The sequence below is a fragment of the Belonocnema kinseyi genome, chromosome 9 (genome assembly GCF_010883055.1).
Source record: "Belonocnema kinseyi isolate 2016_QV_RU_SX_M_011 chromosome 9, B_treatae_v1, whole genome shotgun sequence".
NCBI lineage: Eukaryota > Metazoa > Arthropoda > Insecta > Hymenoptera > Cynipidae > Belonocnema > Belonocnema kinseyi.
The window spans coordinates 66,338,914-66,354,597 of record NC_046665.1 but is presented as its reverse complement, the minus strand read 5'-3'; the positions used below and the strand labels follow the sequence as shown (position 1 = coordinate 66,354,597).

At 30.0% G+C, this 15,684-nt stretch overlaps 1 protein-coding gene across 7 annotated transcripts in view; it reads left to right on the top strand.

Annotated features, from left to right (window-relative positions):
- The window catches only part of LOC117179808 (hydroxyacid oxidase 1-like), a 17,434-nt gene extending 2,858 nt beyond the window's left edge, over window positions 1–14,576 (top strand). The window contains exons 1-10 of one of the 7 annotated variants that reach the window (XM_033371931.1): window positions 333–372; window positions 673–861; window positions 6,092–6,230; window positions 6,323–6,474; window positions 6,561–6,816; window positions 7,820–7,921; window positions 13,850–13,982; window positions 14,070–14,186; window positions 14,262–14,373; window positions 14,481–14,576. In XM_033371931.1, the coding sequence (XP_033227822.1) occupies window position 861; window positions 6,092–6,230; window positions 6,323–6,474; window positions 6,561–6,816; window positions 7,820–7,921; window positions 13,850–13,982; window positions 14,070–14,186; window positions 14,262–14,373; window positions 14,481–14,548 (1,080 nt within the window). In that variant the 5' untranslated portion in view covers window positions 333–372; window positions 673–860 and the 3' untranslated portion in view covers window positions 14,549–14,576. Of the gene's footprint in view, window positions 1–332; window positions 373–672; window positions 862–4,084; window positions 4,218–5,819; window positions 6,008–6,091; window positions 6,231–6,322; window positions 6,475–6,560; window positions 6,817–7,819; window positions 7,922–13,849; window positions 13,983–14,069; window positions 14,187–14,261; window positions 14,374–14,480 lie in introns of those variants that run through there. The other 6 variants (XM_033371934.1, XM_033371933.1, XM_033371932.1 and 3 more) reach the window with 6 other exon arrangements.
- The last annotated feature ends 1,108 nt before the right edge of the window (window positions 14,577–15,684 follow it).

Genomic DNA, 15,684 nt, shown 5'->3' with positions numbered 1-15,684 from the left:
CTAGTCGGGAGTGGTGCTGACTGAAAACAGATGATTTGGAGCGATTCGCGCGCCATCTGTTGGTCATTCTAAGGACTTATTGAACTACCCTCGTAATAAAATTGACTAGAAATGTCAGTATAATATTGTAAATAATGAGAGTATGGAAGCTTTGACCAATTTTACTCCTATTAATTAAAATATTTCTTGCAGCCTCATGCAGAAGATTGTGATAAAAAATGTTCTGTAAGTAAACAAAATTTTACATCCTCTTTTTTATATTAAAAAACTCCCTAAAATTATGAACTGAAAAATAAAAATAAATTTCAGTGATCGAAAAAATATGAAGAAAAGTGCGGACTTGATGGGACTTCATCCCAGCATGTATATTAGGTCAGTTCTGTAGACATTTTCTTTTTTTCTGATGATTAATTTTCTAAATATCATAAAATACCGCTTTTGCAAACGGTTTAATTTGACCATTTGAAAGTGTTTAATTTATCAATCTGGAAAGTTTTTAAAATTAAATTGTTTAACTTTATAAAATATTCGGACAAATAAGGTTCAAATTGGAGAATTTATTTACATTCCAGATATAACATTACATACATTCCTTTTTTTATAAATATCAGCCTTTTCAGAAGATATTATACAATTATTTACATTATAAAAATATTATTAACTATCTTTTAGGTATCAAAAACAAATGTAAGAACTAAGAATCACCCTAAATCTGGAGAAACGGTATGCCAGGTGTGCAGAAATAACAAGGAAACCTAATGTTATCCACTGCAATGCAATTAAGTTTGTTTATTCACCAAAATTGTAGATTAGGTCACTTGGCGACAATTTTAGACTTAACAACGTTATAAACATAAACAAGCAAGTGTAATAATTTTCAATTTTCCATTATTTTTCTTCTTTACATTTTAGATTATAATTAGTGCCAACTCATTTATATTATTAATATAGATACTAAATTCACTAAATACGAAAATTCTTATTGAAAAAGTTATTTAATTAAAGTAAAATAAAGTAATATGACGGCAAGGCGGCCCTAATTTTAATACATAATATGTATACATAAATTGAAAAGCTTCTTTTTTTTAGTTTATATCTGGCTATTAAATTAAAATTTACATTTTTATCAATAAAATTCTTCACTAATTATATGTGATTAATGTTAATCCTTTTTCAGTTTGACTTAAATCTTAACAAGAAGATGTAAATGAGCTAAAAAAATTATCCAGGAAGTTTAGAATGTGTAAAACGCGTGAGTCGCCGGAACTCTACGGAAATTTCTTACTTTCAATATATTCAGCAGCATGCAAACTTTTTTAGTTTTTTTTAGATCACGGCATTTTACTAAATTTTCTACCAAAAAGTATGAAGTAGGTTGGCAATGTTCACGGGACAAAACATAAGCTTGATAATTAGAAAGGGAAATTTTGGGAACAGAAATTGAAACTAAATGACAAAAATTGGTTGAAAAAATACGATGCTTGTTTAATTTTTGTATTGCGAAAAGAAAATTTTATTACCATCTGCACGGAGAGAAATTTCAAGAGATTAATTCATGGAAGCGCGTGATTTTAGAACTACAATTTTTAAGTACTTTAAAGTCTCGGACTCTATAATCTGAAAGTATAGAATTGGAGACCTAAGAACAAGAGAGCGTGGCCTAATGCCTGAAACTTCAAGAGTTATAGTATGCTTTAAAAGCAAGGTTTAAATTTTATTCGATTAAAATTTTAACTTTTTCAATCTCGAACGCTTCAAAATTTAAATTGCTTAAGTGCAAAAGATTTAGTGGAAAATTATGCAAATAAATTCAAACATAAAATAATTCTTTTTATAAGTAACAGAAATTTCGAAAGATGTGATTATCTATATTTTAATATATATTACTAACTATACTTCAGGTATCACCAAAGGCTGTAAGAAGTAACAATTATCTTATGCCTGGAACAAAATTATATGTCAGGCTTATCAGAATAATAAGGAATCCTCTTTTTATCAACTTCAATCGAATAAATTGTTTGTAATTACCGAAATGGGATTGTTGCATATGCATATTTTTAAATATATTTTTTCCGTAAACTTTTGACATTCTTTGTAGGAAGATGGGGCGGTCTGATTGGGGCAAAGTCGTATATTGATGATGAAATTAATATTGCCGCTATAGTGATTGGACTGAGCATAACTATTTTCACGTTTATTATTTAAAATATGTTTAAAAAATATGAAGAAGGGCACAAATTTTTTCGTCATTGACCACTTTTACACTTTTAATCACTTTTCATTGCTTGTCAATTGAGGCGCTGCATACCTTTATTCTGGTTGGTTCAGCATTTTGTAGGATGTGACGTTTTAAGGTTTGGTTGAATACGGGTTTCGGTACTTTTTTTAAATATTTTTTTTTTGTCAGAAGTGATGTTAATCATCAGTAATCGTGATGGTAACATTTTCGATGAACCCGAGATATGTTTAGTGCTTTATACAATCAAAAAGAATTTTAATTAATTAAAATCATACAAAAAGCAAGAAAATCGATTATTTGTTCATAACTAAAAAACCAAAGCAAAGTTACACATTTCAGAAATAAACAAAACTTTTTGACAGCGCTATGAGAGAAGGTAGCTATCAGCATTAATAAATTGTTTAAACAATTATGTTTTCTGAAGTGCATTTATTATTACCTCACTTAAAGGGGAAAATGAAAAAAAAGTTGAAAATTTCAGATAACACTGCAAATGTGTAGCATTATTCAAAAGGAATATATATTTTTAAATAATTACAAATTATTTAAAAAATTATGTTTGTTAACTTGCATTAGTTATTACCTAATTATTGCCTCATCAATGAGTAACAAGTAAACGAAAAGGTAAAAAATTTCAGAAAAAACGGAACTGTCTAGCATAGCAATATGAGAAAATAGTTGCGAATAATAATATTTTCAAACAACTATTTTTGTTAAATTACATTATTCATTACTTGACTCTATAAAAAACGTAGACGACAAGTTTTAAATCTCTGAAAAACCGCAACTTTCTAGCATTATTCAAAGAGAGTATTATTAAGAGTAATAATAAATTGTCTGAACAATTAGGTTTGTTAATTTTAATCGATTATTAACTTACTCTAATTGAAAAGTGGACAAAAAGGGGAAACCTCCAGAAGAAACCGCATCTTTTTTGCATAATTCAAAGAGAATGTTATTAAAAATACTAATAAATTTGTTAAGCAATTTTGTTTTTTCATATTTAATTTAATATTGCCACCCACTAACTAAAAAATTCAAAGTAAGTGGAAAAATTCCGGAAAAATCGTGACTCTAACTCTATTCTGAGATAAAATTGCTATAAAGAATAATAAATTGTTTAAACAATTTATTAATTGATACATAAAAGTATCAGTGGATAGTAATGTTTTATTTATTAAAAACAATTTGTACAAAAAGAAACAGAAACAAAATATTAATTAGCGCCAAAATCTTGTGAAATCCAATTTTTTACTTATTGGGTTTTCTTAGCACCCTATAAAATAGATTGATAGTTGAGAAATTAAAAAAGTAATTGTTGATTCATATTCTGTGGCTAATTCTTAAAATAAATTTTGAAGGTCAACTCAATAAACCTAATATTCACGATTTTCAATAAAATTTATAAAAACGTTCTTTTTTCTTATCAGAAGTACGTGTTAAATTTCATTAGACTTGCGGAACCTTCAAGTATCTTTTTTTTTTAAAGACACTTTTTTTTTGTAGATTTAAACAAGTTTAAAGATTGGTGGGAGGGATTCGCTTGGAAATTACAATAAAAAATTTTTCTTGACCACCCTAATCAAGATTGTTGGACTATTTACTCAGGAATAGCTAACTTTGGTAAATAAAACCTTATTTACCTATATTCAGAAACTCTCTATCTCGGGAGCATGTTTTTATTTTTTATTTAAACGGAAACTTTCATTTTGAATGAGTTGACATATATATATATTTCGTTTGTGAAAAAATGACTGTGATGTCTCTCTCTCTCTCTCGCTTTCTCACTCATTGTAAAGGTTATCGCCGTCGACGCAATTCATTTTATCATCAATTCATCCAATTTCATCATAAACTTTCCACACCGGAGGACTTCATATCTTAGCTCTAAATTATTGAATGTTTCGCGTTTATGCACGTTAGACTCAGCTGTATTCTCGAAAGTTTAAAACATAATAATCTTCTGTTCTTAAGACAAGTAAGTTTAAAATCCCTGAAATTATATTTTAATTATATCATATAACAGCTCAGACTTATTTAATTAATCGAGTAAGATTTTTACTTTCGTATAGTAGATCGACAATTTGAAATCTATAAATAATTTCAAGTAATATAGATTGAACTTATTTAAAATTCAAGCCTTTCAGAACTAAAAATTAGTCAAATATTTATAACATCAATATTAAAAATTAAATTTAAAATCTGAAACATTTTAGTAAATAGTCCTAAAAATGAAGCTTCCAAGAATGAGCAATTCCAAATGAAGCATTACATCTTTGAATACATGGAACTATTAAAGTTAAAATTTCTATGGTGTAAATAATTTAAAACTGAATACTTAAATTTTCCATATTGATTGAACTCAAACTTCTAGGAGGTAAAACCGAGGTTGAAACAATGTCGAATAATTTAATTATGCAATTTTAAAAGTTCCAAATAATTAAATTTTGTACGCTTTTAATTTGGAATTATTTAATTTTGAAATGTTACATGGTTGCGCTGAATCAATGGAAGTTTTAAGACAAAACAATCATCGGCCCTTCTTTAAAAAAAGACGATTCTAGTGTTTATAAAAAAAAAAATAATTAGAAGAAACCCAAGAAATCATTATTTAAAAAAATTGGTTTTAAATTGAAAATTATACATTTTAAAACAGAAATATTTTATATAAGGTATTAAACTCACAAAATCATTATTTATATCAAATCTACCAGTATTTGAAACTAAAGACATGATAATGGCAACTGGATAAGAACCATTTGATTTTTCGACCTCTGACACAGAAAATATGTTAAAAAAATATTTTCAGTCACTAAGACATTGTAAATAAATGTCATATACTTCTATAATTTTTAATGAATTTTCTACCATGCTTTATAGAAACAATTTTATTTGTGGTCCCTATCTAGTTTTTATTTTCATACTTTCGTAAACATCCTTAAATTTCAGTTACTGTATTTTCGTGATTTTGAGAAAAAGAACAAAGTTTTTAAATTCATAAAATAGAAATCTGGATAACGACCTATTTATAACGATCTATTTTCGTCCTGTATTAAAAATAGAATTTGTTTGGTTCCAATCAAACTTGTTGGAGTTAAAGAGTGTTTGTATCAAATAAATTTTGTTTGAATCTGATAAATATTTTTTTTAATCAATTAAATATTTTGTTTGGCCCAACATCAAAGTAAGAATTAGTTTGATCTAAAAACTAATATTTTTCTGAGTGAATGTGCAGGAAACATATGGTTCAATAATTTTATCAAAATTTCATAGTTGAAACCTCTTGAAAGTAATTTTTATTGTTCCTCTTCTTAAATTACAGTTTCGTTCCTTATCCACTTGTCATCATCATGTCTTCAACTTCCATTTACGACTGTTTTTAGATTTCTTTCAAAATAATGACTTTCTTCTCAAATAAAAGTGAAAATCGACTGTTTCAAAAAGGGCCCATTGAATTTATTTTTTTTTTGTTGTTTAAAAATGCCCTTGGGATCATAGACTTCTACCATAACATTTAAAAAATAGCATATCCATGTCCTGAAAATTAAATTTTATTATGTCTCATTATGGCGTGAGCCAGGAAGGCTGAGACCGGGGTGACTGAAAGGGAGAGTTTGGTGTAGGTCTATCCGAAAGATTTGCAGTTTAAGATTCTACAAACTCCGCTCTAGCTCTGCTCCCCTGAGAAACTGCTAGAGGCAGCAGTTCCAAGAAGGCCGAGAACGGGGTGACTGAAAGCGAGAGTTTGATGTATTTTTATTTGAAATCGTAGGATCTTGAAGATTTGATGCAAACAACTTTAATTTCAAACACATTTTTTTTATTTAATCTAAAATAAGATTATGATTTCAGTGATAATGCCTCAGTTCGTTTGCGTGAAGGATTTTGAGAAGCATGCCTTAAAAGTTCTTACTCCAAATGTTAGTGATTTTTATAAAAGTGGAGCTGATGATGAAAACACCTTGAAATGGAACAAAGAAGTTTTTAGAAAGTGCGGAAAGGGAATCAATTCACAATTATTTTTTTTCTAGTAAATAAAAAAAAAATTAAAATTTTTAACTACTTAAAAAAATTTGGTTACAGACTTCGAATTTTGCCAAGAATGTTAAGAGATGTAACAAAAGTAGATATCACCACAACTATTTTGGGTGAAAAAATTTCGATGCCCTTAGGAATTGCGCCAACCTCTTTGCATAAAATGGCCCATCCAGATGGAGAAGTTGCCACTGCCAAAGGTATCAATTAAAAAAAATATACCATAAGAAGATATTTAGGATGAAATTATAGAATTTCGTTTTTAATTTTTCATTTAATTTCACAGCCGCAGAAGCTGCCGGCACTATATATACTCTTTCAACTGGATCTACCTGTAGTATAGAAGAAGTTGCCAAAGCAGCTCCGAATGGAATTAAATGGTTTCAATGTTATATTTCTAATGATCGAAAATTGGCTCTGCACTTGGTTCATCGTGCTGAAAAAGCAGGATTTAAAGCTTTGGTTCTGACAGCCGATTCTCCTAGGCTTGGAAACAGAAGAAACGAATTGAGAAATGATTTTAAACTTCCTTCTCATTTAAAGTTAGTATATCTCCACCTAACCTACGCCCATCACTACTCCTTTCCCTTTCCCTTCTAACCTTAGTTCCCCTCCCCGTCATAACTTGCCTTCCACCAGCTGACTTCCCTCACTTAACTTCTTCTCCAGCCCAGCTTTTACAATTCCCCCTTCACTTCCCTTCCCTACAATCCATAATCCACCTAAATCACTTCCCCGTTCCCACACTTCTCCTTATTTACTTCTCATCACTTTCCCTCACTCCACTTCTCCTATTTAACTTCTTATCACTTCCCTTACTCCTCTGATCCTCATTTCCCCTTGATTCTCCTATTCGACCTCAGTCCCCAACCCATCATTTTCACTATTTCTCCTTCCCTTATTTCCACTGCAAGGGAAAAATACGACAGACGAACATCTGATTTTTAGTCCTTGTATTTCAAAAGATAACTGTTCTTCTAAAATTATGAATTGTTTGATGTCATATTTTAACCACATAATCTAAAGGGCTAAATACAATCCCTCACCGAGGGGTTTTTCGAAAAATGTTATTTTTTGTAAACTAATGGAAGATATGCATTTTATGCGCCTAGGAAGGATCAACCCACCACTGTGAGTATATCTATAGTGAAACGATTAAGCTGAGATTTGGTTCACTATGGTTACACTCACGGTGGCGGTTCGTTCCTTCCCAGGAGAATAAAATGCATCATATTTTCAATTAATTAAAAAAAACAAGACCATTTTTCGAAAAAAAACTCTATGTGAGGGATTGTATTTAGCCGATTAGATTATGTGGTTAAAATATCACATCAAACAATTCATAATTGTAGGAGAAAAGTTGTCATTTGTAATACATGGACAAAAAATGAAGCCCTAGGAAGCGCCTTAAGGTTTTCGCCCGGGAATACTTAACTCTAAAAAATTGTATTAAATATTTGATTTACAATATATAATTGAAATTAACGTTAGAAACTTATTTCTTCCAGATTTTCACGACAGTCTTTTTTTTAAATTTTTTTTCAGATACGCAAATCTTGAGGGTTACAAATCTCGAAAAGATGACAAGTATATCGCTCAATTTTTTGATCCATCAACTACGTGGGACGATATTCCATGGCTTAAAAGGTTTTTTGAATTACAGAGAAACTCTTCTATAGTGCCGATTTATATCATTATAGCCCATTCCGCTTTTGTTTGTTCATGCCTGAGTGCTTGCCTGAGGTAAAACGGCAACTCCCGCGTACCCCGCGAGCATCCTGTCACACCAACCTGCGAAGCAGCGTCAATTCTCGGAAGGGCTATAGAAGGGAGGGCTATTGAAGAGTTTCACTGTATTTTTTTATATACTAAGAACATGTTTTAACCGAAAGACGTTTTACATCAAAAATTGTTTCAAGTTTCTTAATTGGAAATTTACATTGTAAATAGAAAATTTCATAGTTTGGCAAATTTTTTATTTCACACATCCAACTATGGATTTAATTCTGAAGAATTTAAAAAACACCCAAAAAAACGTATATAAAAAAATGGTTCTTAGTCCAAATATCTATTTTTTTTATAATTTCTTACCGGCGTATTAATAATCCGGCAGAAAAACATCAGAAAAATTGATAGTTTTCACTCAAACATTTGTCAAACTTGTTAGATTTCACAATTCCCGATTCGCAATTTTGTATATACAGGATGCTTAGAGGTTGTTTTAACATCCCCTAAGAATGTCTACAAGGAAATCTACATTTTCAGAAAATCAATACCGTGAAACATTTTTTGAATTATCTATTGGGGAAGGAACTCCTTTCTCAATAAATTTGAGGAAAAACTGCCCAGAAGGTAAATCGTTTAAATTCATTAAAAGGGTTGTTTTATGATCCCTTGAAGATTCAAGCAAGGAAATCGGGTTTGACAAGAAACTAAAAACAACAAAGATTTATTTATTACACTATTTGGGTAGGTGATTACTTAAAAATAAATATAGAAAAGCTCCTGTTAGAAAACGGTGTTTGAATTTACCTAAAAGGTTATTTTAACGCCCCTTAAAGATTCAAGTAAGAAAGTCGAGATTTTCTAACGATGAAAATCACGGGAGACTTTTTTATGAAACTATTGGGGTCGGAAATCACTTTAAAATAAATAAGCGAAACTACCCCTTGCAGTAGAAGTGGCTTAACTAATTTTGAAAATTGCAGCAGAATCCCTTAAAGTTTAATGGAAGCAAATTAACATTTTGTCAAAATTCAAAATCACATGAGATTTTTTACGAAACTTTTCGGGTATGAAGTCACTTCAAAATAAATGCAGGAATCATTTACCAACAAGGAACGGCATTTTATTTATTTAAAGGGTTGTTTAACATCCCCTGAAGATTCCAGGAAGAAGAACGACATTTCTTAAAAAGTGAAAACCACGGAAGACACAACAAAAAGGATTTTAAATTATTTTAAGGGTTGCTATACCATCCCTTAAAAACTTAGGCAAGCAAATCGACATTTCCGAAACACCAAAACCACGGGAGCTTTTTGGATTAAACTATTGTGGTCGAAATTCATGTTAAAATTAATTTGGAAAACATCCTCCAGCGATAAAATCATTACTAACATCTCAAGATTCAAGCAAAGAAATAGACATTTCCTAAAAATAAAAATCATAATAGATTTGTTTTTAAAATATTAGGGTCGTAAATGTTTGCAATAAATGTGGAAAGTGTATATGTAGGATAAGTATTTCAATTATATTAAGGGTTGTTTTAATATCCCATCAAATAAATTCAAATAAGTTTCCAGTAGGGGACACTTCCTGCACTTATTTTGAAATAGTTTTTCGACCCTATTAATTTATTCAGAAAATCTCCCGTGATTTTAATTGTTAGAAAATGTTCATTTCCTTATTTGAATCTTTTAGGTAGCGGATGTTAAACGACACTTAAAATAAATTCAAATACTTTTCCTGGTAAAACACGCTTTTTTTACGTATTTTTGAGTGATTTTCGATCCCAATAGTTACCTTTCCTTGTACCTTAAAGTCCTTACACTAATTTTAAAGTGACTTGTGACGATTTCTTGCTCAAATGTTTAAGGATTCTTAAAACAGCCCTTAAATTCAAACAAAATAAAATAATATATTCAAATAAATTCAAACACTATTTCTGAAAAAGATCATTTTCTACACTTATTTTGAAGTGCTTTCTTATCCCAATATCGTAATTAAAAAATCGCCTGTGGTTTTAGTTTTTTAGAAATATCGATTTCCTTACTTAGAAGATTAGGGATGAAAACAACCTCCAAACATCCTGGTTACAAAAAATCGTGAACTTGTCAAGTTCATGGCTACAAAACTTTTGATTTAGTTCAGATCTATACAAAATGAGGCAACCTGGTGGAAACGTTTTTACAAAAACATTCATCAAACTAATACCATTTGTACAAGAATCTACAAATATTTTATTGTAGTTTTAATTTCTTACGAGAATTTACAACTACAAGAACCTAAAGGAATTTACATGCTTTGCAGCCAAAAGTTGTTCTTTTCGACCTGTATAGGTCGACAAATATTGCAATGAAATAATTTTATATCAAGATGTAAGCATGATCGCTATTTCAAAAAAGTCTCTATGCTTAAACTCTAAAAAAATGGTAGAACATTAAAATAAAATAATGAACAATCATTATTAAACAATAAAAACCTTAAGTTTAAATTTTTTTCAAACACATAACAATCTTTTGGATACCATACATGTCATTTAAAATTATGCCATTGCAATGTTTTCAATATTTGTCATCGTAGGTCGATAAAGAACAACTTTTTGACGATAAATAAAAATTTTTTATTGAGAACGAATTGAAGCCAATCAACGAAATTAAAGATTCAAACTCACGAAGATAATAATTTTTTCATTTGAAGTTATAAAAACTGAACTTAAAATTAAAACATTTAAAGTGGAATATTTTTTTATTTTAGAATTTTAAAATTAAATCTTAAATTTTTGTAATTACACGCTCGATAATTTAAGTCTATAAAATGGAAGCTGTTATCATTTTTAAATTAAAGTTTTGTATTTAAAAGTTGGTAAACTGCAAAATAAAAATTGTCTGACTTTTACACATTGTATAATTTAAATATTTAAAAACACGGAAATTCACGTTATTATTTTCAATACTATAAATTAAAGAATGAATCAAAATATTTTAAAATTTTCAAAACTATAATTTTAATTACTTGTAGGCTAGAAATAATTATGTATAACTCAAAATTTGTTTTGAAATCTTTTTAAATATTTTCTTAAAAATTTGTTTTAAAAAAATCATTTAAAAATGTTCCAGGAATCTAATGAAAATTTCGTTATTATCTTGAAACTCGAATTTTTCGTAAAATTTTTCGAATATCCTGCAAGAATAAAAAAATTGTCTAACAATCTTCCATACTCTTCTTTGATAATTTTGGAATTTTTTTAATATTAATTTTAAAAAAAATCATAATTTTCAGATTCAGAATTCTTTCAGATTTATAAATTTTTTCTTTGAAATCTTAAAAATCTACATTTTGTTTTAAATGTTTTTAAATCTTGGCATGTATCAAATTATATATGAATCTTTTTAAAACTTCTAAATATATTTTAAACTTCCCAGAATTATTCCAAAGTAATTAAAATTCAATTGTTAGTAATTATTCAAACTTTGTTTTGTTTTTTAAATCATTTTGAATATTTTAAATATAAAAAATCATTTACAATCTTTCCAACAATCTTAAAAAAAAAATTTTTATTTTCTTAAAACCTTTCAAGATCAAAATTTTATGTCGAAATCTTCCAAATTCTGAACTGAAGGTAGGTGCTTTTCTAATAATTGATATAATTGATTGAAATCCCCATAACCGTGATGCCAATTTTCTTGCTTTTTATTTAAGTTGAATGAATTTAGTTACTATTTTCTATTACAAAATGATCAAATTAAGTTAATTTCGTCATTAAATGCTACTTTTAACATATTTTCTAACAATATCTTCAAATTATAACCAATTTTCTCGATTACTGGGATTGTCACGATTACTGGGAAATTTATTTATTTTAAAAAATAAATAACATCTCTGACTTAAAATTACTTTCGATAGATGTGGATATATAAGTATAATTTTAATGTAAATAAAATGTTGCATAACTGAAGTTTGCTGATTTATCTGTGATTTAATATGATAGCCAATATCTACAACCTATTTTTAAGTCAAGTTTTCCAATAGTTAAACTTTTGTGCAATTTTTCTTTGTAAAGATTTTTAATTTCCTACAATAATTTACGTATAATTAAAAGTGTTTCTATGAACTCACATACCCAAATTGAAAAAATGTAAAATCCTTAGTTGCGTATAATATCTTGTAGATTTTTACAATGGAGTACAAAAAATATCAATCAAAGTTATAGAAATTTTGAATTGTAGTAACTTGTACTTTATTGTTTTTTTGTTACTTTTCTACAAGAAAATACAAGAAAAAGATAGCTACTAGGCAGTCTAATAAGTCCCTAAAAAATGAAACACGGAGTCGTTTTTTTGGCCAAAGTCGGTTTTATTTTTCAACATACTCTCCTTTTAGGTCGATACAGCGAGTCAAACGATTTTCTAACTTTTTGATACCGTCCGAAAAGTACTTGATCGGAAGGTCCCCAAAATACGCCTCAGTTTCAGCTATGAGCTCCTCATTTGAGTAAAAACGCTTAACGGTGAGCCATCTCTTCAGGTTAGGGAACAAGTAATAGTCGCTGGGGTCCAGGTCTGGTGAATACGGTGGCTGAGAAACGAATTCGAAGCCGATTTCATGCAATTTTGCTTGTGCAACTAAGCATGAATGAACAGGCGCATTGTCGTGATGATAAAGCGGTTTTTTCTTCTTCAAATGCGGTCGTTTTTCGGCGATTTCGATTTTCAATCGGTCCAATAATGATGAATAGTATGCTCCGGTTATGCTTTTACCTTTTTCAAGATAGTCTACGAATATTATGCCATGTGCATCTCAGAATACGGAGGCCATAACCTTTCCGACCCATTGTTGAGTTTTTGGACGCTTCGGAGCACTTTGGCCCGGTAGAACCCACTGTTTTGCCTGTTGCGTTGACTCAGGAGTGTAGTAGTGGATCCAGGTTTCATCCATGGTTATGAATCGGCGCAAAAACTCGGTCGGCTTACGCGAAAATAATGCCAAATTCTGCTGGAAAATTGTCACACGAATTCGTTTTTGGTCCACTGTGAGCTAACGCGGCACCCATCGCGCGCAGAGCTTCTTCATGCCCAAAATTGAATGCACGATATTGCCCACACGTTCCAATTATATGCCTACAGCATTAGCTACCTCTCTCAATTTCATTTTGGGATCATTCAACATCATATCATGGATTTTTTCGACATTTTCTGGTTTAGTGACCTCTTTTGGGCGCCCAGATCGTTCAGCATCAACTGTGCTCGTACAGCCACAACGGAACTCGGTAAACCACTTATGAATCGTGCCAATCGACGGTGCAGAGTCCGGGTAATACTTATCCAACTTGGCCTTGGCTCGGATATCGTTTTCTTCCGAAGATAGTAGTGTTTGATCAAAGCTCGAAACTCAGATTTTTCCATATTAAAAAAAACTCGGAGGTTAGTCGCTTCTCAGTGCTGTAACTTGTAAATGCGTAAACATAAATGGCTGAAGTTTTGACAGGCGTCATTTGAAGGATCAAGCTCGACGAAAATGGTTCACATTAGTGAATACTAATGCCACCTCTTAGAATTTTCAGGTACTTATCAGACTGCCTAGTATATGAATTTAATTGTATTTTTTAAATTCAATTTCATACACTTTTCTACGCAAAGTACCTTTTTAACAGAAAATTACAGCTGTAGAAATTTGTTCATTCTTGTAAGCAAACTGTCCACCAAGGTTAACTAGATCTAACAAAAAGTTATCAAGAAGGATAACATTTCAATAGTGGGCGAACTTTTTTATTAAAATCCAAGTAAACGTCCATTTTTCTGTATATTTTGTGAAGGGTCTTTTTATATTTTTAACTGATTTCGTTTTTCATTTCAGTCAAACTAGCCTTCCTATTGTTGTAAAAGGAATTTTAACTGCTGAAGATGCATTAATAGCAGTAAAATACGGAGCCGATGCTATTCAGATTTCCAATCATGGGGGTCGTCAAATTGATGGAGTTCCAGCGCCGGTTATTTATAATTATAACTAATTTTTAGATTATATTTTAATTGCATACTATCGTGAGGATACTAAAATTTATCATTTGTATTTTCAGATTGAAGTTTTACCAGAAATAGTTAAAGCGGTAGGAGACAAAGTAGAAATTTATATCGATGGAGGAATTTCTCAAGGCACTGATGTTTTTAAGGCCCTGGCTTTAGGTGCAAAAATGGCAAGTCGCAGAAAAAATTATCTGAAGCATATAAGATTGAGAAAAGTTATTTTTTGCTTTATTTTTTATTTTTAGGTATTTTTTGGACGTCCAGTTCTGTGGGCTTTAGCTTGTGGTGGAGAGAAAGGAGTGAAGGATCTCTTAGAATTAATGAGAAGAGAAATTTCACTTACATTCGCGTTATCAGGTTTCATTTGTACAATTTTATATTTCTTTTATTTATATTTTAATTTAGAAATGTACTGTAATTGAAAATTACGTTGCTTTTCTTAATATCGCAATTTCTTTTTTCAGGCTGCAGTTCACTGAAGAAAGTTACCAGAAACATGGTTCGCCATGAATCAAAATTTAGTCATTTATGATGAAATATTTATAACCAACGAGAAATTGGAAAAAAATATAAAAAACTTCCTCTGCAGAAGCTTCAAGTATAAATACTATTCTAACTTCTTCACATTTACATTTTTAATTTCCTCTCCATTTTTTAATGTAATTTGTGAAAAAACACTAAATTAATAAAAAAAATTGTACATAAATGAAATTTAGTACATGAAAAATCATAAATTCATTATTAATTTAAGGCATTATCAAGACTTAGGACGTAACATGCTTTCTGGGGCCTTCCATTTTTTCAGAATAATGAAAATACAAAATATTGTATACGTTATATAAATTTATTATACATATATTTTTTTATATTTATATAATTATATATATTTTATTTTAAGACGTTAAACTTTTTCGTTAATTTAGATAAACTTTAGTTAAATTCAGATACATTTTTTCTTCCTTCCAATTTATTTCTGAATTAAATATGAACCATTTTCAAGAATTAATTTTTACTTTGTAATAAACATTAGATTGAAGATAAAACAGAGGCAGGGCGTCATTTAATTTTATAAGTTCCTATTTATTAGTACCATGATTTTTGAGAACGTAATTTTCTATATCCCTATGTAAATGCCAGGAGTGCAAAAAATGAAAACTGTCATCAGTAATTCTTTCCATTTCCTCTTTTTTCTCTTTTTTATGGGCAGATAAACGTTTATTTTTCAGCCTGCTGGCCTTAAAAAATTGACTTGCTTACACTTCCATTTTGTTTGACAGAATTTGCTTACAACTATCTCTTAAAAATTAACATCCATCCCCACCTTATAACTAATTCGCTCACTTCTATAGCCTAACCTTCTTCGCTGCGCCTCGCCTCGCATGCATGTCACTCTTTTCTCGCTATGCCTCGCATTGCCAGCCTCCACCTCCGCAGCTAACCCCTAATACTTAACTACTATTTACAATATTTACAGTTTTCTTACATATACTTTCTCTTCTGTTTAAAATCTTTCCTTCTTCATTCCTCTTCCTCCTTCCTTGTCTTCTTCTCCATCTTACCCAACACCCCTTCACACATGCTACTGCCCTTTTGTCCCCGTTTCATGCACAAAATTCACACATTCTCGTCTCTCTAGAGAGCCAGAACCTAATAAAATTCTCCATGCAA